General features: G+C 59.2%; 2 protein-coding genes across 4 annotated transcripts in view; both read left to right on the forward strand.

Annotated features, from left to right (window-relative positions):
* The window catches only part of PLEKHM2 (pleckstrin homology and RUN domain containing M2), a 38,752-nt gene extending 19,109 nt beyond the window's left edge, over positions 1–19,643 (forward strand). The window contains exons 2-20 of the mRNA XM_036852617.1: positions 3,165–3,271; positions 3,668–3,777; positions 4,356–4,455; positions 4,997–5,084; positions 5,940–6,126; positions 7,451–7,510; positions 10,595–10,823; positions 12,647–13,492; positions 13,804–13,873; positions 14,021–14,111; positions 14,440–14,504; positions 14,839–14,927; positions 15,530–15,662; positions 15,887–16,077; positions 16,439–16,504; positions 17,178–17,337; positions 17,682–17,861; positions 17,953–18,069; positions 18,716–19,643. Of these exons, the coding sequence (XP_036708512.1) occupies positions 3,165–3,271; positions 3,668–3,777; positions 4,356–4,455; positions 4,997–5,084; positions 5,940–6,126; positions 7,451–7,510; positions 10,595–10,823; positions 12,647–13,492; positions 13,804–13,873; positions 14,021–14,111; positions 14,440–14,504; positions 14,839–14,927; positions 15,530–15,662; positions 15,887–16,077; positions 16,439–16,504; positions 17,178–17,337; positions 17,682–17,861; positions 17,953–18,069; positions 18,716–18,853 (3,027 nt within the window). The 3' untranslated portion in view covers positions 18,854–19,643. The remainder of the gene's footprint in view (positions 1–3,164; positions 3,272–3,667; positions 3,778–4,355; positions 4,456–4,996; positions 5,085–5,939; positions 6,127–7,450; positions 7,511–10,594; positions 10,824–12,646; positions 13,493–13,803; positions 13,874–14,020; positions 14,112–14,439; positions 14,505–14,838; positions 14,928–15,529; positions 15,663–15,886; positions 16,078–16,438; positions 16,505–17,177; positions 17,338–17,681; positions 17,862–17,952; positions 18,070–18,715) is intronic.
* A 1,565-nt stretch (positions 19,644–21,208) lies between these two features.
* On the forward strand, positions 21,209–25,506 carry SLC25A34 (solute carrier family 25 member 34). 3 transcript variants are annotated; one of them, XM_036828980.1, is made up of 5 exons: positions 21,209–21,842; positions 22,471–22,536; positions 22,637–22,789; positions 23,191–23,325; positions 25,352–25,506. In XM_036828980.1, the coding sequence occupies exons 1-5, from the start codon at positions 21,423–21,425 to the stop codon at positions 25,364–25,366; spliced, it is 789 nt and encodes a 262-aa protein (XP_036684875.1). In that variant the 5' UTR covers positions 21,209–21,422; the 3' UTR covers positions 25,367–25,506. The 3 variants fall into 3 exon arrangements, with proteins under 3 accessions (XP_036684875.1, XP_036684867.1, XP_036684857.1); XM_036828962.1 differs by having other exon boundaries at positions 21,213–21,842; positions 23,965–25,506; XM_036828972.1 differs by lacking the exon at positions 22,637–22,789 and having other exon boundaries at positions 21,210–21,842; positions 23,965–25,506.
* Positions 25,507–25,577: the final 71 nt, after the last annotated feature.

Genomic DNA, 25,577 nt, shown 5'->3' on the forward strand with positions numbered 1-25,577 from the left:
TGGCTTATTAAATCACAAATCAGTAAGGGACTACTAATAAATGTGGAAAATGGGTTATCCATTCAGAAATTAATAAAGCTGGATCCTCACTTCGTGCCACACATAAAGATCTAAACATTAAAAAAGAAACCAAGAAAGTCCTAAAACTATAGAAGAATAAAGGTACTTTTGTAATATTAGCCTGGGAAAAATGGGAAACTATAAAGGAAAAGATTGACAGATTTGACTATACAAAAAAAGTAAGAATTTCTCAATAGGAAAAAAAAAAAGCACCATAAGCAAGGTTTAAAGGCCAATTGAAAAATAAAAGAAAAAAAGAAAGGTCAGTTGACACTGGGCAAAAACAAATGAAAACAAAAACATCCCACATAGCAACATACAAGATTAAAACTTTAACAAACAAAGAGCTTCAACAGAGCAATAAGAAAAAGACAAGCAGGGCTTCCCTGGTGGTGCAGTGTTTAAGAATCCACCTGCCAGCTCAGGGCACACGGGTTCAAACCCTGGTGCGGGAGGATCCCACATTCCAAGCAGCAGCTGGGCCCGTGCACCACAACTACTGAGCCTGCGCTCTAGAGCCCTCGAGCCACAACTACTGACGCCCGCATGCCAAGAACCCGTTTTCCACAGCAAGAAAAGCCACCTCAATGAGAGGCCCGCGCACTGTAATGAAGAGTAGCCCCCCCACTCGCCGCAACTAGAGGAAGCCCGCGCGCAGCCACGAAGACCCAACACAGCCATTAATTAATTAATTAATTGATTAATTAACTAATTAAAAAATAAAGAAAGAAACTGCCAAACTGTTTTCCAGAGTGGCTGTACCCTTTAAAAAAAAAGCAACCAGGAGAAGGTTGGGCAGAGGCCTAAATAGGCAATTCACAGAAAAAGAAATACAAATGGCTAATAAGGATGTTCCACTGCATTAGTGATCAGAGAAGTACAATTTGAAACAATTAGATACTATTTGTCACCAACTGGACCGGCAGAAATTAGACTAATTATATCCAGTGTTGGCCAGCATGATGGAGTGTAAATCAATCTAACGTTTGAAAAGGGCAAATGGTAAGACCCAGCCAAACTGTAAATATGCGTGTTCTTCAGCTCTCTGTTTCCACTCTATATACTGTTCCACCATACCGAAATACCCACCCAGGCATCCCCGGATGTACATTGCAATATTATGTGTGATATCAAAGAAGTAGAGACAACAGCTATATCTAACAACAGTTAAGGCATGGTACAGCGTATTTTGGAATACACTTGTGGCTGTAAAAAAGAATGGAGTGGATCTGTATGTAATGATACGGAAGTATACGTTTGACGTATTGTTAAGAAAAAGAAGGTTTCAGAACAATGAGTACAGCGTGATCCCATCTCACTTTTTTTTTTTTAAGTCTATGTATGCAGGAAAAGAGTTGGGAGGGCACACACACAGGCTGTTCACAGTGGGGGACAAGGGAGAGGAGGTCTTTACATTTATACACACTTCCATGTTGCTTAAACTTTTACAATGAGCAAATACTGCTTTCAGAATATTTATTTTTTAAGGTATCTTGACCTGAAAAAGGAGTCCGAGTTCCAGCTGTGGCTCCCTCACTTAGCTGAAAATCATAGTGAAGGACTTAACCTTTGTTGGCCTTAGTCACCTTCTCTGTTTAAAAATAAATCAGTAAAATTTTAAACTTTTCCATGTTTTTCAAGCATGGTGGGTGTGGCTACTTTTATAATCAAGAAAATAAATAAGCCTCTGTTTTCCTCCTTTAATAAGGGAGTTGCACTAGTTCTCTAAAGATCCTTCCAGTTCTAACATCTAAGAATCTCTGATCTCAAATTTCCTTGGATTTTGAAATTAAAAAAAAAAAAAAAAAAAGCTGGCCCCCGATGTCATGGTTCTCAGTACTAACCCGTGCAGGCATACCTTCGGCCACTGCAGTTTTCATAGGCTCTTTGCTCTTCCTTTCAGTTCTAGAAACCTCTCCTCCTGGGGCTCTGTTTTGCCTGCCTCTTGGGAGGAGGGGCAGACCCTGCAGGACCGAGGCCCGTCCAGGGCCAGCAGAGCTGCTGGGCTTACTCAGGGCCACAGAGTAAGAGAAGCTATTTTTGTTGTGGGAGCTGCATTGTTGGCTTCTCGCCAAGAGCGCGTGCTTGCTGGTGTGGTCGATGTGTCCTTTCTGCTGCTGCTGTCTCTACCACTGCTTCCAGAAAAAACTTGAGAGCGCGTTTCCCCAGAGCCAGGAGCTTAAACCTGAGACGGGTGTACAGGGATGAGTGCTCTTTTTTGTGTGTTCTTCCCCCTTCTGGCCATTAGAAGGGCAGCAGCAGACCAGAGTGTGGCCGCAATGAGGTGGGAAAGACTTTGCTCCTGGCGCTTTGCCTGACAGGGCCCCCTCCTCACTGTGGCTGCAGAGAACTCAGTCCTGACCTGGGCTTTCTTGGCCTTAACAGAGCTGAGCGAGCTGCCCTCGCGTCCATCGGCCTGCTGGGGTTTCCTCAGCGCTGCAGCTCATCTCGCCTACTGGCCAAATCTCCTCTTTTTAGTCCAGCCTGGGAACGGTGTCCTTCTTGGTGAGGGGCTTGACCTGAGCCTGCCAGGTACCTGGATCCATATCCAGCCTGGCCGGCTTCCTCAGGTAAGTCCAGCGTCCCATGTCAGCCTCTGGCAAGAAGGCCGTCGGAGCAGGTGCCCACGTCCATCGGCCCTTAGTTTGTGCAGAGGGACAGCTCCAGGCAGGGCCACTGTGTGGCCAACTCCAGGGGCGGGGCAGGGGGATTTACACTGGGCACTGAGTGTTCATTTATGTACATAGCACTGTAGGTCGTGCCCCTGGAGTTGTGTAGCTCGGTGGCCCTGGCTTGAAGCCTGGTACCACCGGAGACCCACGTCATAGACCATGAATTCCTCGCCAGCGTCAAGCTGTCATGGTGCCAAGCACTTACTGAGTGCCTCGTGGGGCCTGGGCTCTAAGTGTCCTCCTGTGCCCTCTGGAACATGCAGTACAGGATAAGCAGTTGGTGTAGGCAGTTTGAGGTCGACTCTGTTGGTCAACACAGATACATCCTTTGACTGGTTTTCTCAGCTACCTTCTTGATTCCAGAACTTCCATGGCCCTCCTCTTTATTATCCATTTCTAATCTGGGGGAACTTTTTTTTTTTTTCCTTTCAGTTGCAGAGCTACTTTGCTGCATGTGAAGATGAGACCCCTGCCATCCGGAACCACGATAAGGTCCTGCAGCGTCTGTGTGAGCACTTGGACCACGCCCTGCTCTATGGGTAAGAAGGAGGTGGTTTCTGGAGAGCGCTGTACGGAGCAGCAGGGCAGGACCCCTGAGGCCGTGAGTAGCCTCCAGAGGGAAGTCCCTAGCCTTGTCTGCCTTTTATTTCTTCTTTCCCTTAGCAGAAAACGATTTGTCTCACTCGGGTGGGCTGCAGACTATCTGGGGTTATCCCAGTAATCCATCTCTGAGCGGGCATGATTGACTGGGGAAAGGATTAGCGACAGATGAAATGATGGTGTGAAGGCCTGGTGGTTGCTTGTGGGTCCCGCTGGGAATCCCTTGCTTTCAGCCTTGAGCTTCCTCCTGACACGAAGGCTGGTGGACCAACCGACTTGCAGCTTCCCAGGGTGGCCCCGTTTAGGTCATAGCAGCTCCTGTCCTATTTTCTCAGACTGCAAGACCTCTCATCTGGCTACTGGGTGCTCGTGGTGCATCTCACCCGGAGGGAGGCCATCAGGCAGATCGAGGTGCTGCAGCACGTGGCCACCAACCTGGGACGCAGTGAGTAGCACCAGGTGGACTCGGCGAAGGGACCGGTCCCGCCCTCCCTGTGGGCAGCTTGGGGCTCAGGTGTGACCTCAGGGCCAGCCTGGGAGGCCGAGTGCCTTGTGGTGTCCAATGGTGGAGGCTTGTTAAAACGCCAGCGCCCTCCACGAGGCCTCTCTTCTTCCCGCACGTGACATTTGGCCGGAGCATCGTGGCTGTGAGGCGGGAAAGTGAGACGCTGAAGAGAGCTGGCCTCCTACCAGATCCCAGCCCGAGCACCTAGTGAGGGGTCTCGCCTCTCTCCCTGAGCCAGGGTCAGTGTCAGCTACAGGATCAGTGAAAAGTCCTTGCGTTTCTCAGCCCATCTGGAGTTTGCGATCTGCCCCGTTCATCCAAGTTTCCTGGCCAGTTACAGGCTAGGGTCTGACGGGGAAAAGCAAGATCTCAGGGTGCGGCGCTCCGTCAGGAGAGAAGGCTGCTGGGGCGCCCGCTCCCCTCGGCCATTCTTCCTGCCCTTCCTGCCCTTGCTGGGCCAAGGGAAGCCAGCACCCCGCCAGACCTTCCTTCTCCTTACTCCTGCCCTTTGTCTGCAGGCCGGGCCTGGCTGTACCTGGCCCTCAACGAGAACTCCCTGGAGAGCTACCTGCGGCTGTTCCAGGAGAACCTGGGTCTCCTGCACAAGTACTACGTCAAGTGAGTGTCCGGAGCGCTGTCCCACGCCCTCCAGAGTGCCCAAGCCCCGTCCCAAAGTCTCCTGTCACACGCAGACACCACACCGTGGCACCCCGAGGCCTAGCCTGGCGGTGCGTGCTGAGGACACGGCAGTGATGGCCGGAGGGCCAGCGGAGCTTGCCCGTGACGGCTCTGGCCAGGTGTGCTGGTTCCGGCCGGGCTCCTGTGAGCCGTTTGGTGCCTAGTCAGCCCCTGCCTGATCCCACCCAGGCCTCAGTCCTGACTGGAGCGCTCAGCCTCTGCTGGGGTTGCCGCGGGAACAGAGGATTTAGAGCAGCTGCCGAGAGCTGCTGCGGGCCCCGTATCTGAAGACACGGGCAGTAAAGTGTCACGTGGCTCCAAAGCCAGACGGAGAGTGCTGGAAGGGGGTGGGTGGAGGCCGCATGGAGCTGGGGGGGAGGGATGTCACACGCCGAACCCCAGCGCAGCTGGCTTGCGGGGGAGGGGGGCCGCGCTGGTAACCAGACCCAGAACTACCCTCGCCCCTTCCCGTGTCTCGCAGGAATGCCCTGGTCTGCAGCCATGACCACCTGACCCTCTTCCTGACCTTGGTGTCTGGGCTGGAGTTCATTCGGTTCGACCTGGACCTGGTGAGGCGCCACGGCTCTCGCCGCTCGTGGGGGCAGAGGGGTGGGCGCGGTGGGCGCGGTGGGCGCGTGGTCCCGCTCAGGGGGCCTGACGGGTGTGGCTGAGTCTGAGCGCCGTCCTTTTCGTTCAGGTGAGGGAACAGCTCAGGGTCCGACCAGTGGAACGGTGTGGGGTTGAGGTGATTCTCTCTTGGCCAGAATCCCTGGTTTGGGGCACTCCTTCCTGTCTCTCTGTCCCAAATTGGAGAAAAGCCGCATTGCCTGGAGTATTTTAGCACTGGAGTATTCTCCTTCGTGATCAGGACGTGAGTCGTCGAGAGACGAGGCAGCTTCACCCCTGTGCCTCCCGGGATCCTGCAAGCCTCTCAGCTCCCTGCTTCCCGGCCTCCCTCACGGCCACGGTCACGGTCACGGTCACGCACTGGAGAGGTGCAGGGCGGCCCAGGAGCTGCAGAGGCTCCTCTGCAGTCTTGTCAAGATGCATGCAGCCGCCCCGTCCTAATCGGGTCACCAGCCTAGGTCCCAACCCCAGCAGCACAGACCAGAAGAGGAACTTGGCTACTGAAAAGTAGTAGAAACTGGAGCAAATGAGCGACTCTAATATACAAGAGGTCAAGGAGGGTCAGAAGGCCCAGTGGGCACTGTCATCTCTGGGCCCCAAGTCCACAGCCTTATGAACCACAGCCGTTCACAGTCCTCCTTTTAACAGCTTGTTTCTGGATTTAGTACCTTAAGGACATAGATTGCCAAAGAAACACCGGCCTGGGAGGGTGTGAAGGCAGATCCTCGGAAGGCCGTGCCTTTGGGCCCACCGAGGCCTCCCGTCACCCAAACCTGCCTCTCCCCCTCTCTCCCCAGGACGCCCCCTACTTAGACTTGGCCCCGTACATGCCCGACTACTACAAACCCCAGTACCTGCTGGACTTTGAAGACCGCCTCCCCAGCTCGGTCCATGGTTCGGACAGCCTCTCCCTCAACTCCTTCAACTCTGTCACCTCCACCACCCTAGAGTGGGACGACAGTGCCATCGCCCCATCTAGTGAGGGTGAGTGCCCGGGGCAGAGAGGGGTCTGGCCTCTGTGGCGAAACGGATTCTGAACCGCGTAAGCCTGGCTGAGGGGAGTCTTTCTTGGCTGGTTCTGGTCCAGTGGTGGAAATTCGGAGTGAAACAGGGCCAGTCGTTTCCCAGATCTTCACTTCCTCAGAGTCCCTGTGGTGGCTCAAAAACTGATACTGGGGATAAAAAGCCAAAATGAGATCTTATGAATGTTAGACCCTTTTCCAGAAACCTGTAGCCATGTGCCCAGGGCAGTTCTCTGAGGTCGGGGGGATTAGCAGGGCAGCCTGGAAACTCTTCCTGACATTCCAGGGGTGAGTGCCACCCACTTCGGGGGAGTTCATCCTACCCTCGATTCTAGGTGGAAAGAGGCTATACGCAACCCCTAGAAGGAGGAGGGAGGACCCGATGGGTCTAAAGTTTGGAGGAAGACTCGCCCCCCCTTTCCCATGGGTCCATCGACTTCTGAGTCCCTCCCATACCTGCCAGCATGTTGGAGGTGATCACACTCCTGCCATCAAAGACTGAAAAAGAACGTCCTCACGCCCGTAGGTCATTTGTTATCTTGGTCCAACAACTGGTTGGGACAGCCTGATTTCTTCCAAACCTTCGGCCTCCGCGTTCATCTAATAAAACTGGCTGTTTTCCCACCTTCGTCCCCTGTGGGAAACCAGAACTCTTCATTTATGGCACCCCACCCCACCTCCAGGGAAGGGGCTCCAAGCACAAGTTCAGCCCCAGGGACTCCCTAGAATTGCATTAACATTGAGACCTTGACCTTCTTTCTTTATTTCTGCCTGTGCTGTGGCGCTGTGTCCCAGGGAGGGACATAGACTCACTGTCAGCAAGGCTTGTGTTGCTCGTTGTAGAAGCAGGAGACGGCAGCTCAGTCTCCTTGGGTTGGGCTCAGGGGCTGCCGCCGAGAAGCCGGAGGGACGGGCCTCCAGGGAGCGGCCAAATTGCCCAGGGAAAGAAGTGTCCCCTTGAGCCCACCTCATCTCAGCTGCTGGGTGTGGAGGGAAGGAAAGCAGGGACAGGAATGGAGGTTAGGTACAGGGGAGCCATGTTCTTCTGGGGTTGGAACCGATTGCCCCCAGGTCTTTCTAGCTGGTCAGAGGCTACTGGGCCAGTACCGGAGCAGAGAAGGAGCTGGGGTCCTCATAAGTTCCCCTGAGGTTGTCAGATAAAATGTAGAAAGTTTAATTTTTCCTCTCTTGTTTTCTCCCAATGTCTCCCACCCTGTTGCCCCCACCCTCCCTGTCCTTCCACTGCCTGTGTTTCTAATCTTCAGTTTTGTCCCTCATTTTTATAGATTATGATTTTGGAGATGTGTTTCCAGCAGTGCCGTCTGTACCCAGCACAGACTGGGAAGGTGGGACAGAGTCCGCTGTTACCCTCTTTTCCTGTTTTGCAATGTTTCCATACCAAGCTTGCTGCATGATTCAAAATCAGCTCATTATTTATAATACTGTCAATGATCATAATAAAGCCAAGTTTGGTGTTCTGATAGATGGAATTCTGCAGTAGGAGAACTTGACCTTGAGTCCTAGGCCAACCCCTTCTCCCAGTGCAGGACTCCTGCCTTTATGCAGTGGCCTTGTGGAGTCGCTAAGTGTCTGCGTTTCGGGGACACACGGATCACCCTTCCTGATTCCAGTGCCACTCGATGCACCAGATGTGCGCAGGGAAACACTACCTTGGAACATGTGGGTTGTAAGCTCCTATTTAGGTCCAATGCGCTCCTGTATCAGAAGCATCAGGAAGCAAAGGCAGAGGGCTTGATTCTGTTCTTAATGGCTTCCTCTCGGGTGTTTTTGAAAGAGACTGAGGTCCAAACGAGGGAAATTGCCCTTGCATGACTGAAACTCCCTCTAGGGAGATTCTCTTTGAAGTTTTAAGGCCAACTAAAATAAAATATGTCAACCCTCCCACCCTGTCCGCTAGGTGGCAGCAATGCTTGGGCATTTTTCTGCTGGTGACGCCACTTCTGGGCTTGAGAACAGTCATGAGCTATTCCCAGGATTCCCGGGATCACCCCAAGCAGGGGACATGTTTCTGAGAAGGTTAATCCTTCCTCCTTAAAGCTGAGGCCATAACCAGACCCCCCTTACTAAACAGCCTCTTGCCCTGTGGGCCGCTTCCACCCAGGGTGGGGGCAGGGGGGCAGCCTCTGGAGGAGGAGGTGCTGACTGGTCACCCGGAGCCGCGGGACGGCGGTTCTCCCTGCTGCTCGGAGCTGAGCCCCGTGTTGTCAGAGCCGTCATCTGAGTCATGGGTGATAGATGATCTTTTCCCAAGTAATGCAAGTGTGCAATAGCTTAAGTTTGAGGGAAATAAGATATCGCATTGGGAAAAATAAATTATGTCATCTGGCCAACAGAGTACCATGGAAGAGTCCCCTGTTTTAAGTTAAGATTAGCTTGAAATCCAGAATTCCATCATAACAACATCATTCATCCTTTCAGCCTCTCTTCTCGCAGCGCACATGCTGGGCATTGATTCCCCGCCCCCCCGCCCCCCCCCCCCGATCTAACAACTAACCCCCTCCTGACCCAGCTACCTGCTGCCTGTTGCAGTCACTTGACAAGCAGGGCCTGACCCTCGTCTGCAGCCCTCCAGAGCTCCCTGTGGCCTGAGAACTAACAGCCCACTCACACTGCTTGCGCGGGCCGGGCCAGGCTCCAGGGCGGGCTGAGATTGTCCCAGCAGCGATCTCCTGCTTTCCTGAGTTCCTAGAGCACTGAAGAATCCCTGAGCCGGTTCTGGAAGCTTACTTGGGGAGGCTTTGTCTTCTCCTCAGACCTGGAGGAGAGCAGGATTTGGAGGGCAGCTCTGGGCCCTGGGGTGGGGATTGGGGAGGCCTTTCCATGGTCCTTGGCTCATTTACATAACTGGTGGGTAGGGACTTCCCCGGTGGTCCAGCGGTTAAGACTCCGCACTCCCACTGCAGGGGGCACGGGTTTGATCCCTGGTCGGGGAACTAAGATCCCGCATGCTGCTGCGCAGCACAGCCAAAAAAAAGAACTGGTGGGTATCGCAGCCTTGACCCCCACCACGTCCGATGATCTGCTTGCCCACCTCTTGGGACCCCCTCCCCAAGGGGGATGTAACCGCACATCTCGGGCTGGACCAGGAACGCGTGGGCTTGGCAGGAGGCTTCTTTCAGACTGAAGGGCAGGCTTTTCCGCATCTGAGAACTAGGGCTCTGGCTCGGGTCCCTGGACATCTGAAGAAAGTCTCATATTTCACTAGTGTTTTTCTGGCAGAGCTGGGAGTTGTTTTTTGTCCCCTCCTTTGTCCTTATATTAAAAGACAGTGTACTTTTGATGATGTGCTGCGCCAGCAGACAGCTGCCCAGTGGTTTCCAAGATCCACTAAGCAGGTTGGCCCTTCCAGATGAGGCTGAGGGTGGGAAGCATGTTTGCCACGTCTCCTTTGGCAGATACAGGCCAGCAAGATGTGTGCGAGCTGCAGATGGAGCGTGAACATCCTGTGTGCTTTGCCATTAACTGTCACCCAGGCTATTCTGCCAGCATGGGCGGCCTCCCATCTGCCCCTGGATGAACACCCTATGTGCTTTCGTGCTGACACTCCCTCCCCTCTGTGTCCCGTGCCAGTGACGTGGGATGGACGGTTGGAGGTGAGGGCAGCCGTTAAACCAGCTTCTCTCTAGAGGGGCTGCGTCATCTCCCAGGGTAGAGCCCTGGGAGAGAGTGTGCCCAGAGAGGACCAGTAGGCAAGCTGAGGTTTGGATGAAATGGAGTTGGCAGCACCCGCCTTAAAGGGGTGCCTGCTGGGATGTCGAGCAAGAAAGGCCCACGAGGCATCTGTGGCGGCGAGGGGGCAGTCACTCTGCGCACCTTTCTTACTTCCTCTGTCCTCTCCACCGCGCTCTGGGCCCTCCTTCCTGCCCTCCCCCCCGCTCCTCACCCTTGGACTACCTAGCCTGGCCTCGCAGCCTCTGTACCCCTCATTTTCTCTGATCCTGGTTCTCTTCTCTCTTCCTTGGTTCCTTTGTATCTGCCACTGTGGGGGACCCTTCAGGGGACTTTGGGTATCTCAGTCTGGTCAGGGGTGTCTGGCGCTAAAGGAGGCTCTAAGGTTAGCCTGAGAGGTGTGCAGCCCATCTTTTGAGGCATCAAGGTCACCATCCCCAAGGGGCTTAAGCCTGGAGGCTGCTTAACCTTGGAGCTCTTAACTCAAACTTGGCCACATTGTTGTGAGCTCTCGGGGGCCCCCAGTGGTGGTGGTGGTGATGGCATCCCTCCAAGTTGCTCTTAAAGCACAAATCCCGTGTCCTGTTGGCCTGGGGCTTCTACTCCTAAAACAAGGCCACCCCGATCAGATTTCCCTGAAAAGAACTCACCTGCCTCCCTCTTGAGATAAGGCATGCTTTGGGGGCCTGCTTTCCCCAGCTGGTGTCTGACGGGCTGTCTCGTGTTTCCTGTTCTCCCAGATGGAGACCTCACAGACACTGTCAGTGGCCCCCGCTCTACTGCCTCGGACCCGACCAGCAGCAAGGCTTCCACCAAGAGTCCCACCCAGCGCCACAACCCCTTCAATGAGGACCAGGCAGAGACCGTGTCCTCCTCCGACACCACCCCTGTGCACACCGCCTCTCAGGAGAAGGGGGAGCCCCACACCCCGGACTTGCCAGACACCTGCACAGAGCTCGAGGTCATCAGGTCAGTGGGGAGGGGCCTCGAGAAGCTGGGTGAGTGTCCTGGTGTCCGTCCTGTCCACTCCTAGCATCACTTTTTAGTCCACGCAGACTAGGACCTTCTTCCCCCCGAGGGCATTTGGGCAGCTTCCCGGAGACTAGGTACCTCTCCCCTGCTCAGTAGTTCTTTGATCAAGAGGAAACAGAGGGCCCGAGCCTGGAAGATGGGTGACACAGGCATCAACATGGCTGGCTTCTGGGGCCACGCCCAGACTGCTGGGGCATTTGTCCGGTCCATCCAGAAAGCACCTTCAGCCTGGACTTCGTTCCAAGGGAGTTCTTGGCCATTAGAGCACAATTTCTGAGATTCGTACTAATTCTAGTTCAGCATGGCTTGCTGAAAGAAGAGCATCTTGGGGCTTCCCTGGTGGCGCAGTGGTTGAGAATCGGCCTGCCAATGCAGGGGACACAGGTTTGAGCCCTGGTCTGGGAAGATCCCACATGCTGCGGAGCAACTAGGCCCGTGAGCCACAACTACTGAACCTGCGCGACTGGAGCCTGTGCTCCGCAACAAGAGAGGCCGCGACAGTGAGAGGCCCGCGCACCGCGATGAAGAGTGGCCCCCGCTCTTCGCAACTAGAGAAAGCCCTCGCACAGAAACGAAGACCCAACACAGCCATAAATAAATAAATAAAATTAAAAAAAAAAAAAGAGCACCTTCATCATACTGCTGGGGACGTAACAGGGAAAGAGGAGGTGGATGACAGGTTGGGAAAGTCTCGGCCCCGAGCCTCCTCGGCTCCCTGACCTCCCCGGCTCCGGCTCTTGAGTCTCTCCGCCCTGAATAAGAAGATGTGCACGTCAGACCTCCCAGAGGCTTGCCGGCCCAAGGTGGGGGAATTGCTCCCCAGTGACTGGAGCCAGGAGTCCAATTCCCACAGGCTGGTTGGAGTCTAGAGCAGCTTGAGTGGTTCAGACCCAGGGTTGCTTAGCCAGGCCCACTCCAGCCAACTCGGAACCAAGGAGCCAGGAGTTTGAGCTCAAAAGGCTTTGATTCTTTTGAATTATCCATAATGACCCCGAACGGAAAGAAGGATCAGCTCAGGGTCGGCTGCCCACGTCCTAGGGAGAGGCTGAGTAGAGGGGGGCCACTGGTCTGACCAGCCATGGCCTGTTTTCGTTCCCTAGAGCACAGCTAGCCCAGTTGTGCCATCAGCTAGAACTCACAGGACCCGCTCAGGGCTTCCTCTGGCCGCTGCTGTCTGTGCCTCCCTCGTGCTGGCCCTGCCTCTGCCGGCAGTGGGAAGTACTTGGGGCCTGAGCCGCTGTCAGCCCCCGGCCCAGGGCCTCCCACCTAGTGCTGCCCGGGACCACTGAAGCTCTGGCTGTGCTCTCAGAGGTCCCTCGCCCAGGATCACCTCTTTTGAAAGACGTTGTTTTTAAATGATTTTTTTTTTTAATTTTTATTTATTTTTTGGCTGCATTGGGTCTTCGTTGCTGCACGTGGGCTTTCTCTAGTTGCGGCGAGCGGGGGCTGCTCTTCGTTGCGGTGCACAGGCTTCTCATTACGGTGGCTTCTCTTGTTGCGGAGCACGGGCTCTAGGCACATGGGCTTCAGTAGTTGCAGCATACGGGCTCAGTAGTTGTGGCTCGTGGGCTTAGTTGCTCCGCAGCAGGTGGGATCTTCCCAGACCAGGGCTCGAACCCGTGTCCCCTGCATCGGCAGGCGGATTCTTAACCACTGAGCCACCAGGGAAGTCCCAGATCACCTCTTTGGACCCAGCCCGTCTCGTTGCCCTCAGTACTGGGGTGCTCAGATTCAAACCTCTCCCCATCACGACCATCCAGGGTCACCAAGAAGAAGAAACTTGGCAAGAAGAAGAAGCCCAGATCGGATGAGGAAGCAAGTCCACTCCACCCGGCCTCTACCCAGCACACATGCGCCAGGCGGGGCAGTGGTGACACCCTCGTCAGCAGCCCAGGCCCCGGGCGGGTCTCCCCAGACAAGACCCTCGCCTCCGCCCGGGAGGAGACGGAGGGGCCCGGCAGCACAGCCGAGGGCAGCGAGCGCGCAGAGCCCGGCCAGGTGGGCCTGCTTATCCCCGAGATGAAGGACACCTCCATGGAGCGCTTGGGGCAGCCCCTGAGTAAGGTCATTGATCAGCTCAACGGGCAGCTGGACCCTAGCGCCTGGTGCTCCCACGTCGAGCCCCCCAACCAGTCCTTTCGGACTGGCTCTCCCGGGGACGCCCCGGAGAGGCCGCCGTTTTGCGACTTTAGTGAGGGGCTTCCAGCCCCAATGGACTTCTACCGCTTTACCGTCGAGAGTCCAAGCACTGTTGCATCAGGTGGCGGCCACCATGACCCTGCAGGGCCTGGCCAACCGCTGCATGTTCCTGGTAGCCCTGCGGCTGCTGGCCAAGAAGAAGAGGGAGGAGGACGAGGACCGGGACAGGCGCCTCGGCCCCTAGAGGACACGCCGGGGGAGACGCGGGAGCCAGAGGCCCAGGAGCTGGAGACCCGGCTGCCCCTGGTCGGTGAGGGACCTGTGCCTGAGCGGGAGCCTGGGGCCCAGGAAACCCTTTGCCGACTCAAGCGAGACCAGCCCAGCCCTTGTCTGAGCAGCGCCGAGGACTCTGGGGTGGATGAGGGGCAGGGGAGCCCTTCTGAGATGAGCCACTCGGCAGAGTTCAGGTGAGCCAGTCTGTCTATGCTGCTTGCCTGAGATGTCCCTGTCGTTGATCAGGGCACATTGGGCATCTGCCCTCCAGATACACCAAGCACAACTCCCGGAAGACCTAGCCTGGGCTGGGAGGTAGGAAGGGGTGCGGTCCTCCCCTCCCTCACTTTGGCTCCCGGTGGGGGGCAGAGCCACTGCAAACATGAGACCTCGGGGTGCCTGCATCGCCCCCGTGCGTGTGTGTCGTCTCTGTGCACCCATGTGGCCTCTCACGCCCCTGCCCTAGCCTGACACCTCGCCCTCCCCGCACTTGCCCCCCTCACAGAGTAGACAACAATCACTTACTCCTGCTGATGATCCACGTGTTTCGAGAAAACGAAGAGCAGCTCTTCAAAGTAAGTCCCAGGATCTCAAGACTGAGCAAGAGCCGGCACAGCAAGGGCGAGGCCACGTGGGCCACCGCCTCCGCTCCGAAGGGGAAGCGGGCGGTCTGGGGCAGGGCGGGCGCCGCAGTGCCTGACCTCTCTGCTTCGGCCCCTCAGATGATCCGGATGAGCACAGGGCACATGGAGGGCAACCTGCAGCTGCTGTACGTGCTGCTCACAGACTGCTATGTCTACCTGCTCCGGAAAGGTGCCCGCCGCCCCCGGGCTAGGCCAGGGCAGCTGCCGAGGGCACGTGGAGGATGAGACTGGCCGCCGCCCTCATTCCCTTCCCCCCGCCCCGAGTGTCTCCCTGCTGCCTGGCACGTGGTGATGAAACGGGTTGTCAGCAGTCCCAGCTGCCCCAGGACACGAGCCTGGGGCCCCCCTCCATGAGCACCCCATGTCGTTCTCCTACCTCATCATTTCAGATCGCAGGGCAGGGACGGGTCCTCGTGGAGAAAAGGTCTTAGAAAAAGGGGCAGCGGGAGGACAGAGAGGCCACTGCGGGTAATAGACATTGGGGTCTCCTCTCTCAGGGGCCACAGAGAAGCCATACCTGGTGGAAGAGGCTGTTTCTTACAATGAACTTGACTATGTGTCGGTGAGTTCAGGCTCCGTGACTGGTGTGTGCTGTAGGGCAGGGCTCCTCAGGCCGCCCCGCCTCAGCCCTGCAGAGCAAGGCTGACCCCTGCCTCAGCCCCAGGGGTGGGTACCAGCTCTTAACTCCGAGCAGCTTCTGTACCTGATGCCGGGGATAAGGAGCAGGCTTGAGGGTACCTCTTCCTCCGCTGTACATCTGACCATCCCTCCCCACCTTGTGGTGACCTCAGAGCGCGCTGCCTCCCTCCCCAGCCCGCCCTCAATCTGGCCACGGCTGCCTCTTCTGGCAGCTGCGGCCAAGCCCCGTGTGCATGTGAGGGTTTGGTTTCTGGCAGGTGGGCCTCGACCAGCAGACGGTGAAGCTGGTGTGCACCAACCGCAGGAAGCAGTTTCTGCTGGACACGGCAGACGTGGCCCTGGCCGAGTGAGTGACACGCCCCCTTCTGCAGGCCTGGAGAATCAGCATCCGCCACTGGCCTGGCCACACCCTTGGGGCTGGAGGGTGGGAATTGGGGTACGAAGGAGTGGAAAGCAGAGATAAGTTCCTTCTGGAGCCCGCAGGCCGGGCAGAGAAGCAGGGAGGTGACAGGCACACTGACCGACTGGTGCCCTCAGACCCTCAGTGGCCCACAGAGAGGAAGGGGGCTGGCAGGAGTCATCCCCACAGGAGAGAAAGCACAAGCCCGGCTGCGGGGCCTTGGGGCCACACGTGCCCCCTGTGCTTCCATACGGAAACTGTCTGTCCTCAGATCAGGTCTTCGTACAAGTCCTGCTGCTTCCCTTGAGGTCACAACCCAAGACCCCTCGGCCACTGGGAAGGGTTAGGCCTTTCCCGGCCATGGTTTGATGACCATGGACTGCTGCCGCATCATTGCCCCACCCACCACCCAGAGCTCTGGTTCCAGCCAGGTCCTCCCCCCAAGATCCTGTGACCCCCTTCAGGCCGGAAGTCCCCAGGACTATGCCATGTCCCTTTGAGGGGTGGGGGCCTCGGGCCTCTGACAGCAAACCCCACTCCGCGTACAGGTTCTTCTTGGCTTCTTTGAAGTCAGCCATGATCAAGGGCTGTCGGGAACCACCCTACCCCAGCGTCCTGACTGATGCCACCATGGAGAAGCTGGCACTGGCCAAATTTGTGGCCCAGGAATCTAAGTGTGAGGTAAGCACCTGGGGAGGAGGGGGTGTTGTCCCCGAGATGACAGCCCTGGTATTAGGGTCAAGAGGTGCAAATAGCTGTCTTTAGCGTTTCTCCGTCACCCACGTGGGAGGGGCTCTCCCTCCCGGCCTGTCCCCCTCCCCACTCGGGTTGTGTCCTTACCCCGCCAGCGGCCACTCCTGCTTCTGGCCCAGACCTCACCGCTCTGTCCCCTGCCCCCTCCCCAGGCGACCACCGTTACTGTGCGCTTCTACGGGCTTGTGCACTGGGAGGACCCCCAGGATGAGTCCCTGGGCCGCATCCCCTGCCACTGCTCACCCCCTGAGGGTGCCATCACCAAAGAAGGCATGCTGCATTACAAGGCGGGCACCTCCTACCTGGGCAAGGAGCACTGGAAGACGTGCTTTGTGGTGCTCAGGTGGGAGCCCCCGCAGCTCTGGCCCGGAGGTTGGGTTGGGGGACAGCGCCCTCCCCGTCAAGGGCTTTGGAGTAGACATCCCCTGGGATCCCAGATCTTCTCTGTGGAGCCAGCCATCTGGGGCCCTAGGAAGCCCAGAATGCCCCAGGTGAAGACTCGGGCCGTCCCCAGGGCTGGGGGCACGCGCTCCTGCTGTGCCTCTGCAGTTCTTCCTCCACCGTCCCTGCCGTAGAAGGCAGGCCCCGGGCTCCTTGGCTTCTGGGGTTCAGGCCCCAGCTTGTGGGGGTCCCTGGGATCTGGATTCCACCCGGCCCCCAGTTCCTTGGACAGGCCTCACCCCTGCCACGTTGTGCCCCTGCAGCAACGGGATCCTCTACCAGTATCCCGACCGCACTGATGTCACCCCCCTGCTCTCGGTGAACATGGGGTGAGTGTCCTGGGCGATGGGAGGTGCCGGGCAGGTGTCGGGGCCTGTGTCGCTGCCGGAAGGTCAAGGCTCCGGCTGGGCCTGAGCCTCAGGGCTCCCATCCTCCCTGGCTTGAACTGGCTCTCCCTCCTGTCAGTTCAGCCTCCCCCCGCCTCGGCCCCACCCCCATTTAGTGCCCTGGGGTCTGCTGAGCTCTGGGTGCACGGGGAGGGGGTGGGGAAGCAAGAGGAGCCCCCTGCCCGGAAAGGATCCCGTCAGGTAGGGGAGGCAGTCCCCCGATCTGATAGGGGAGGCGGTCCTTTCCCTGGGAAGCACTTGACCTGATGGGGAGGATGGACACACACACGCTTGGAGGAAACGTCAGGCCCGTAAGGGGAGCAGGAATGAATGTGCACTGATTCTGAGAGGGCGGGAGCCAAGAGCTGATTCTCAACCCCTCACCTGGCCCTGGTCAGGTATCTAGACGAACCTTGGCGATTGTGGAGATAAATGGTGTTACACAGAAAAGGGGCAGGGCTGCCCAACAGCTTTGTGCTTCTCCTTTGAGCCGGAGGGGTCTGGCCCACCTTCTGGTGTCCTCCAGCCCTCGGGACTCCGGGGCAGGCCAACCCCAGGGGCTCCGCCCGTGCCCCCTGCCCCCCTGCTCCCGTTTCACCCTCCGCCTCTGGCCCAGGGGGGAGCAGTGCGGTGGCTGTCGGAGATCCAGCACCACGGACCGGCCCCACGCCTTCCAGGTCATCCTTGCCGACCGGCCCTGCCTGGAGCTGAGCGCCGGTAGCGAGGCCGAGATGGCCGACTGGATGCAGCACCTCTGCCAGGCCGTGTCCAAAGGGGTGAGGGCCTCCTGCCCCACTGCTCACTGCCTCCCAACCCGACCCCGGGTCCCTAGGGTCCCTTCCCCAAGCCCACGCGAGTCATGCAGCAGCCTCTGAGGACCAAGATGGGACTTCCAGGGGCCAGCCCAGGAGTGAACCCTGGAGGTTAGGGCCGCCTGTGGCCTGACATTCCCACCATCACCTCTGTCGGCCCCTGTACTCCTGAGGTGGGCAGAGCCTGCCTGGCCTCTGGAGGGAGGGGCAGAGGGGTTGGCTGGCCCCTGACGCGGGGAGTCCTGGTGCAGACCAGCCCTGGAGAGCTCCAGCTTGCCTCTCCCCTCCGCTCTGCCGGTGCCCTTCAGGTCATCCCCCAGGGGGTAACTCCCAGCCCCTGCATCCCCTGCTGCCTGGTGATCACGGATGACCGCCTCTTCACGTGCCACGAGGACTGCCAGACCAGCTTCTTCCGCTCCCTGGGCGCCGCCCAGCTGGCCGACATCAGCGCCGTCTCCACTGAGCCGGGCAAGGAGTACTGTGTGTTGGTGAGCCGGTGGGGGGGGGGGGTGGGCAATGGAGGCAGGCCCTGCCGAAGGAGCGCTGTGTCTGCTCACCTGGGGCCCCCGCTCTCCCCAGGACTTTTCCCAGGACAGCCAGCAGCCCCTCCCACCCTGGGTCATCTACCTGAGCTGCACATCTGAACTGGACCGATTCCTGTCTGCACTGAACTCTGGGTGGAAAACCATCTACCAGGTACCCGGCTGCCCAGGCCCCTGCGGAGCGGAGCCATTCCCTAGGGAAAGGAGCCCTGCACGGCACAGACCGAGGCAGGAGCTGGGGGCCTAGGGCAGCACCATACTAGGAGCTCTGGGATGGACATGGATGTGTAAAACCAAAGGGGCAAGACCCTGCCTCCCAGTGAGTGTGAGGCTAAAGCTAAGCATAGAGCCCAGGAAACGCCATTCCTGACCTTCTCAGTTCCCATGAAAAAGCCGGCATTAAGTGCTTCCGGTGGGGCTAGAGCTGTGCCCGGATGATGGGGGCACGGAGCTCAGCACCAGGCTGAGAGGGCCTCATCGAATGCCTGGACAGATCACAGTTTGAGCACGTGCTGGGCGGCCCAGCGGAAGCTCCGGACCAGCCCTGGGCAGAGTTCCACGGCCCGCCTCCCGGCCCCACCCCCAGCCCCCTCCTCCGAGAACCGGGGCCTTCCCTGGAAGGAGGCGGCTCAGGGAGCCTCACCCCGTCGGCCTGAGCCCCTCCTTGAGGAGCAGGAGATCTCAGCAGCGTGGATATAGTTCCAGGGCAAGGTTACACCTGGTGCGGGGGGACCCCACGGCCCCTCGGCTCCCTGAGGGCTCTTGGTACAGCCCTCAGGTTCCCTGCACGCCCCACACAGGTGGACCTCCCCCGTAAGGCCATCCAGGAAGCCTCCAACAAGAAGAAGTTCGAGGACGCCCTGAGCCTCATCCACAGCGCCTGGCAGCGGAGCGACAGCCTGTGCCGGGGCAGAGCCTCCCGGGACCCCTGGTGCTGAGGCGGAGCTGGCTGGCGTCCTGGAGGGGCAGGAGAGGGAGGCAGGCGAGCGGCTGCTCGGGGCCAGGCTCCCACCCTCGTTCCCGGGCAGCAGAACCACCGAGTGGGGCTTGAGACAAGGTCTCCCTCCCAGGGATCCAGAACGGGTGCTCAACACCCTGGGCCTCCTGCCCGGCAGGTGGCAACTGGGAAGTGCTGGGGGCAGAGGGTCCGAGCCCTATGGGCTCTGCAGATGCACGGCCCCCTTCCCCGGGGCCACCGCCTCACTCCACGAGGGGGGCAGAAGGACCGGGAGGGCAGGAGCCCCTCTTCCTCCCCTGGGTCAGGGGCCCGGGCAGAGGCTTAGGCCGCCCTGGGGGCTCTGAGTGCCCGGCCATCCCTGTTCATGTTTGAACATTCACCCGGCTGGGAGGGAAGCTGGAACACCGCGGTCTCAGTGCATGTCTTCTCACTAGCTCCATCCCCAAGCACACTGCTCCCTGCCTTCCAGGGCCTGGGGGGTTGCAGGGGGCCGGGATGGCCCTCCCTGGCTACCAGGAGGCCCTGCATGTCCACGGCCCCCTACCTCCCCTCCTCCAAACCTGGCAGTGCCTGTAGGACCCAGGGATCAGGCCATCTCCTTTTGCCAGGAGCAAAGGGGAGGGAGGAGGGCTTGGAGAGGAGCAAAGCCCACCAGCCTGTGTCCCCTGCCTGGCTGGAGCCAGGTCCTTCCCAAGACGGCCCTCTGGGGGAAGGGGTCAGGTGGCCTGGGTTTTGTTTTTTAAAATAAAACAGACATGTTATATTGCCAAGACTTGTCACTGGCCCTTTTTGACCAGGGTGGAGGTGAGGGATCTCCAGCGCCTCCTCTCAGGCCGCTCGGCCCTTCGTTCCTCATTCATTCCGCAAATGCTCTTCCATCAGAGGCTCTGTGCCCACACCGGGGTCCAGATCACTGGCGGCTGCCCCCAGCACGCACTGTGTGGAGGGGTTCGGGCCCTGGGGGCTTCTTGGCCGGACCTTCGCCCTCCTTCCTGTTTCCTGCAGTGGCCAGGGCAGGGCAGCCACCAGCTCGAGTCCCAGGCCGTGTCTACACTGCCAGGGCAGGGCGCTCCTGCCCGCCCTGCCTCCCCAGCTCTGGGGGCTGAGTGCCGGCCACTCGGGATCAACCCGGGAGAATCCAAGCCGTCCCCAAGACCTCTTGTTGAGCTGCTACCCCGGGGCTGGCCGGAGGGTGCCCAGCCTGCCAGGCCTAGGAGGAGCTCTGCAGCCCTCAAGCCCCTCGGCACTGCGGCCTCCAGGGCCTCACAGCTGGGAGGAAAGGGGTGGACACCTGGGAGAAGCAGGTGTGGAGGCCACAGAGGTGGGGTTCTGGGCAGGGCGGGCCCTGCCTCTGGTTCTGATTGGGACTTGGGTGATGCAGGGTGGCCCTGGCAGGAGAGAGGTACCATGGGGCAGAGGCCATGGTGGGCAAGGTGGTGCTGGCCCCCCACCTGAGCAGCCTGGCACCTGGCAGTAGTGCCCAGGGCTGGGAGGTCCCTTCTCACCAGGCACAAAGGTCCATTCCCATGCCTGGGCCTCTGCTCCAGAGAACCACAGCCCAGGAGCAGCTCCCACCAAGAGGAGGGGCAGGACTAGGGGGCAAGTCCTTACCAGGTGAGTGACCAAAGCTACAAGGTCACTCCTTGAGACACAGTGGCCCTTATTTTTCCATCTCCTACCCACCCAGGGCCCCCAGGCAGGGGGGGATGTGGGCCGCCTATTACTGAGTGAAGCACTGTGCTAGGCGTTCTTCACACATCTGTAATCCTCCAAAGAACCTCTGCAGTGGGTATCCATATCCCCATCTTACAGATGGAGAGACTGAAGCGCAAAGAAGGGAACTGACTTGCCCAGGGCACACATAATAGCAGCTCCTGGGATTCCAGATAAGTTCCCCAGGACTCCAGAGCCCTCTGCCCTCACTGGCAGTGGGACCACAGACCGTGGGAGCCAGACCGGAAGACTGAGGCCGGGAAAGGGGACGGCACACAGTGGCAGGGGTGGGCGTGGGGGGGCAGTTGCTGAGTTGCTGAGACGAGCCTCCCAAGCAGCTGCCTCTTGCCCAGGGCCCTGAGCTACAGCAGGATTGGCCAAGCCAGAGGGAGGGCAGCAGCACCAGCCCTTTGCCCCAGGGCCAGAGGGAAGGCTGGAGGACCAGAGGGGCAGGAGGAGGCGTCTTGGCTGATTGGCACTTTCTGCCCCACACCACCCCACCCCCACCCCCACCCCCCACCCCCACCCCCGCGTCTCCCTTGGGGCCCTGGTGACCTTTCCCCCAGATCCCAGGGTCCAGGCCCTCCCCGGCGGGGAGGTGTGGGGGACGTAGGCAGCTGGGATTGGTCCAGAGCCGGTGGGGGCGTGTCCCAGGCTCCCAGGAAGGAGCAGAGCAGGTGGACTCCTGAGATAGAGCAGGGCCGCCTGGCAGCAGCCGGCTTCTCTGACCCGGACTTCTGCCCTCCAGACATGGCCCCAGGCTCCCTCGATCCCCAGCCCTGTGGTCCTGTGGGGGTGAAGACAGCCTAAGCACCGCCACCCCAGGGCCCGTGCCCATGCCCCTGACACGGGCACAGCCGGCCCCTGGCCCGGAGGCCATGGAGACGGTGGCTCCAGCTGTGGACCTGGTGCTGGGCGCCTCGGCCTGTTGCCTGGCCTGTGTCTTCACCAACCCCTTGGAGGTGGTGAAGACGCGGCTGCAGCTGCAGGGGGAGCTGCAGGCCCGGGGCACCTATCCTCGGCACTACCGGGGCTTTGTGGCCTCTGTCGTCGCTGTGGCCCGTGCAGATGGGCTGTGCGGCCTGCAGAAGGGGCTGGCTGCCGGCCTCCTGTACCAGGGCCTCATGAACGGCGTCCGCTTCTACTGTTACAGCCTGGCATGCCAGGCCGGGCTCGCCCAGCAGCCGGGTGGCACCGTGGTCGCGGGTGCGGTGGCAGGGGCACTGGGAGCCTTCGTGGGGAGCCCTGCTTACCTGGTGAGTGCCTTGTCTCCATCTGCTCCCACCCTGTGACCCAGCTCCCATGGGGGCTCTGCAGCCTCCTGGGCTGGCCTCCGTGGAGCAGATGGGGTGGGGCTGCTCCCCGGGACGTCCCTGCCCAGGTCTGGAATCTGCCCCTTGGTCCAGGGCACCAGGGCCTCGCCCTGAACCTTGCTCCCCTGGGGCCCCCGCCCCACTGGTCCTGAGCCGGGGGAGGGGGCAGAGGGTGGCAGGAGGTGTGCTGGCTCAGACCCACGTGGTCACTTGTCTTCCTGCGTGCCCTGTGCAAGTTAAGCATAAAGCTTCCATCGAGAGAGGGCCCCACATCCTAGCCTGGATGCTACAGTCATCATCTCTCTTGGTCCCCAGAGCAGTCTTCCCAGGGTGAGCAGGCAGGCCGAGAGAAGGTTAAGTAACTTGTCCCAGGTCACACCCAGATGCAGACCCAAGCTGACGCCAGAGCCTCACCCCCAACCCTATTCCACACCCCCCCACAAAGCTGCAGGTGTGGGCTCAGGGAGGTGTGGGTGTCAGGGCCCGGGGAGGGGTGCCCTCAACACGCACAGCTTGTCCAGGCTCTTCTAAGGTTCCGTCCCCAGGCCCTGTGTCACCTCTGCTCTCACAGGTCAAAACGCAGCTGCAGGCCCAGACGGTGGCCGCGATGGCTGTGGGACACCAGCACCCTCACCAGGTGGGGACCGTCACTCCCCGGAGCTTCCCTGGCTGGGTGGGCTGGATGGGCCCCTGGGCGGGCAGGGGCCGCCCGGTGACCCTGTGCCCTCTCCCTGCAGAACGTCCTGGATGCCTTGGGGACCATCTGGCGGCAGCGGGGCCTGGCGGGGCTGTGGCAGGGTGTGGGTGGGGCCGTGCCCCGGGTCATGGTCGGCTCGGCTGCTCAGCTGGCCACCTTCGCCTCCGCCAAGGCCTGGGTGCAGGAGCAACAGGTGAGGAGCTCCCACCCACACCCAGGAGCACAAGGGCCTCCGGCCTCCTTTCTCCCTCTCTGTCCGGGCCCTTATCGCGCCTCCACATCTCCAGCTGGACCCCACGCAGGGAAGCCCAGGGGCTGGTGACAGGCCCCTTAAGAAAGCCGAGGGCCCTGACTCTGCCCTCAGGGCCGTGATTCTGGCCCTCGGGTCCAGCAAGAGTGGAGAGTCAGCAGTGAACCCTCCAGCTGCAAAGGAGCTCAGGGCAGTGGGCGGTGGGGGTGGGGGAGTGGCCGGAGGGGCCTCATCTGGCCCCCTTTCCCTAGCTCTTGCAGCCCCCGGGCGCTGAGAGGATGGGGTGGGCACCACGTGGTGGGGTGGAGGGCACTACAGGGCTCAGCAGCCATACGTCCCCACAGTGGCTCCCAGAGGACAGCTGGCTGGTGGCCCTGGCCGGGGGCATGATTAGCAGCGTAGCTGTGGTCACAGTCATGACCCCCTTCGACGTGGTCAGCACGCGGCTGTACAATCAGCCTGTGGACGGAGCGGGCAGGGTGAGCAGGGGACAGAGTCGGGGAGGGCGTGGGAGCTGGACAGCATCCCCCAACACACACACACACATACACACAGAGCCAGAGACACGGAGAAGTGTGACATACACGCACACACATTAATTCGGCTTGTTTGCTGAACACCTATGTCCCAAGCATGTACTAAGCATTTTCACACCTGGATTCTATTCTGTCCTCACAACAACTTTCATTCTCCTGATGAGGAGACTGAGGCTCAGAGAGATCAAGTGACTTGCCTGAGGTCACACAGCCGGTAGGTGGAGGAGCCTGAACTGGAATTGAGTCCTGACCCCGCAGCCTCACAGACGCACAGGGGCCATCACGTACACTGGTGCAAGGTGTGCCCAACACAAAGGCGCCCTCCACGGTCTGAGTTAGCGGTGAAATCCACCTGCATGCCACTAACCAAGCTGAGCCCCTGGCCTGGGGCTGTGGCTGCCTGGAGGAAGAGGCCCCTTTTTAACTTTCACAGCCCGAAGGGTTACTATTATATGATTTGCCGAGCTTGGGGGAGTGCCCTTTCTGATGTGCCACAGAAGCCCTTACACACAGACACACCCCGTTGTGCCAGCCAGGGCCCCATGACGCCTGTAGTGATGTCTGCCCTGTGTCTGTCCCCAGGGCCGGCTGTATGGCGGCCTCGCCGACTGCCTGGTGAAGATCTGGCGTCAGGAGGGCCCCCTGGCGCTCTACAAGGGTCTGGGCCCCACCTACCTGCGCCTGGGTCCCCACACCATCCTCAGCATGCTCTTCTGGGATGAGCTCCGGAAACTGGCTGGGCGGGCCCAGCACCAGGGCAGCTAGGCGGCGTCCTTCAGCCTGACACAGCCGGGCCCTTGGCAGGAAGCGACGGCCCGCTCCAGCTGGGAATGGCCGTCCCGGAGCCCGCCCAGGCCCAAGCCCTGCCGCAGGTTCGGGGAGGGTGTAGACAGCTGTGGTCAACCCAGCCCCGTGGCCCACCCAGGGCCAACGGATCCGCCTTGAATCACCACCCACTCTGTTCTCCAGAAAGCTTCTCTTCCCTCTCTGCCCTGGGTAACCTTAGCTCATTGTTCTAATAACCGCTCCAGGGCGTGAACATCACTGTGAGCTGGGCCGCTTACGTGCACCAGCTCGCTTAGTCCTCACACAGTACGAGACAGTAAAATGCTGTTACTGATTCGGAAGCGGAGGCTCAGAAAGGTGAAGTGCTTTGACCAAAGCCACACAGCTTTGAAGGGGCAGAGAACCCAGCTTTGCCCAGCCCAGACCTGTGCCCTTGGCAAGAGCCAGGACCATGGGTGCTGGGGTGCCCCTGAGGGATCACTGTACATGTGGGGACGCCCTGGGGAGCATCGTGAGGCCGTAATGTCATCGTCTGTGTTAGACTGGCAGGGCCGCCGTCATAGAGGACCTCAGACTAGGCGGCTTAAACAACACAACGTTATTTTTTCGTAATTCTGGAGGCCATATGTCTGATCAAGGTGTCGGCAGGGTTGGTTTCCTCTGAGGCCTCTCTTCTTGGCTTGTAGGTGGCCGTCTTCTCCGTGTCCCCACATGGTCTTCCCTCTGTGTGTCTGTGTCCTAGTCCCTTCTTATAAGGACACCAGTCATATTGGATTAGGATCCACCCTTAATGACCTCATGTTAACTTACTCATCATTACTTCCTTGGAGAATTGCTTTCTTTAGGACCCTGCCTCCAAAGAATCGCATTCTGAGGTTAGAACTTCAATATATGAATCTGGGGAGGGGAAGGGGACACAATTCAGTGCATCAACTGAGGGCTTTTACTGAGGGTCTCCTAGGTGTCCAGCACTGTGGACATTTGCACAGATTCTCACGACAGTCCTGAAAGGTAGCGCTTGATGGTGCCCATCGTTCAGGTGAGCAGACTCAGGTCCCGGGAAAGGAAGTGACTTGCCCAAGGTAGTAGAGCTGGGCGTCCTCATCCCAGGCTCTTTCCCCACGCTGCAGCCACCCTCCCACCATGGGCGTGTTCCTAAGGCCTGCACCGACCTTTGTTCTAGGGAAGTGGATGCTGAGTCCCTGAAGGGGCAGGACTGGCCGAGAGGTCAAGCAGCCTGAACTACCTTCCCTGCCACACCCCATGCCTGCAAAGAGCTGCTCCCCAGGGGCAGCCCTACTGCACACTCCAAACCAATAAAGTTTTCTATTTTGTCTACTTCAACGACTCCCCTCTGCTGGCAGCCTCAGTCTCCCGACCCCTGAACCCACACCCGTGGCTCTCTCTCC

Source organism: Balaenoptera musculus, chromosome 1 (genome assembly GCF_009873245.2).
Source record: "Balaenoptera musculus isolate JJ_BM4_2016_0621 chromosome 1, mBalMus1.pri.v3, whole genome shotgun sequence".
Taxonomy (NCBI): Eukaryota; Metazoa; Chordata; class Mammalia; order Artiodactyla; family Balaenopteridae; genus Balaenoptera; species Balaenoptera musculus.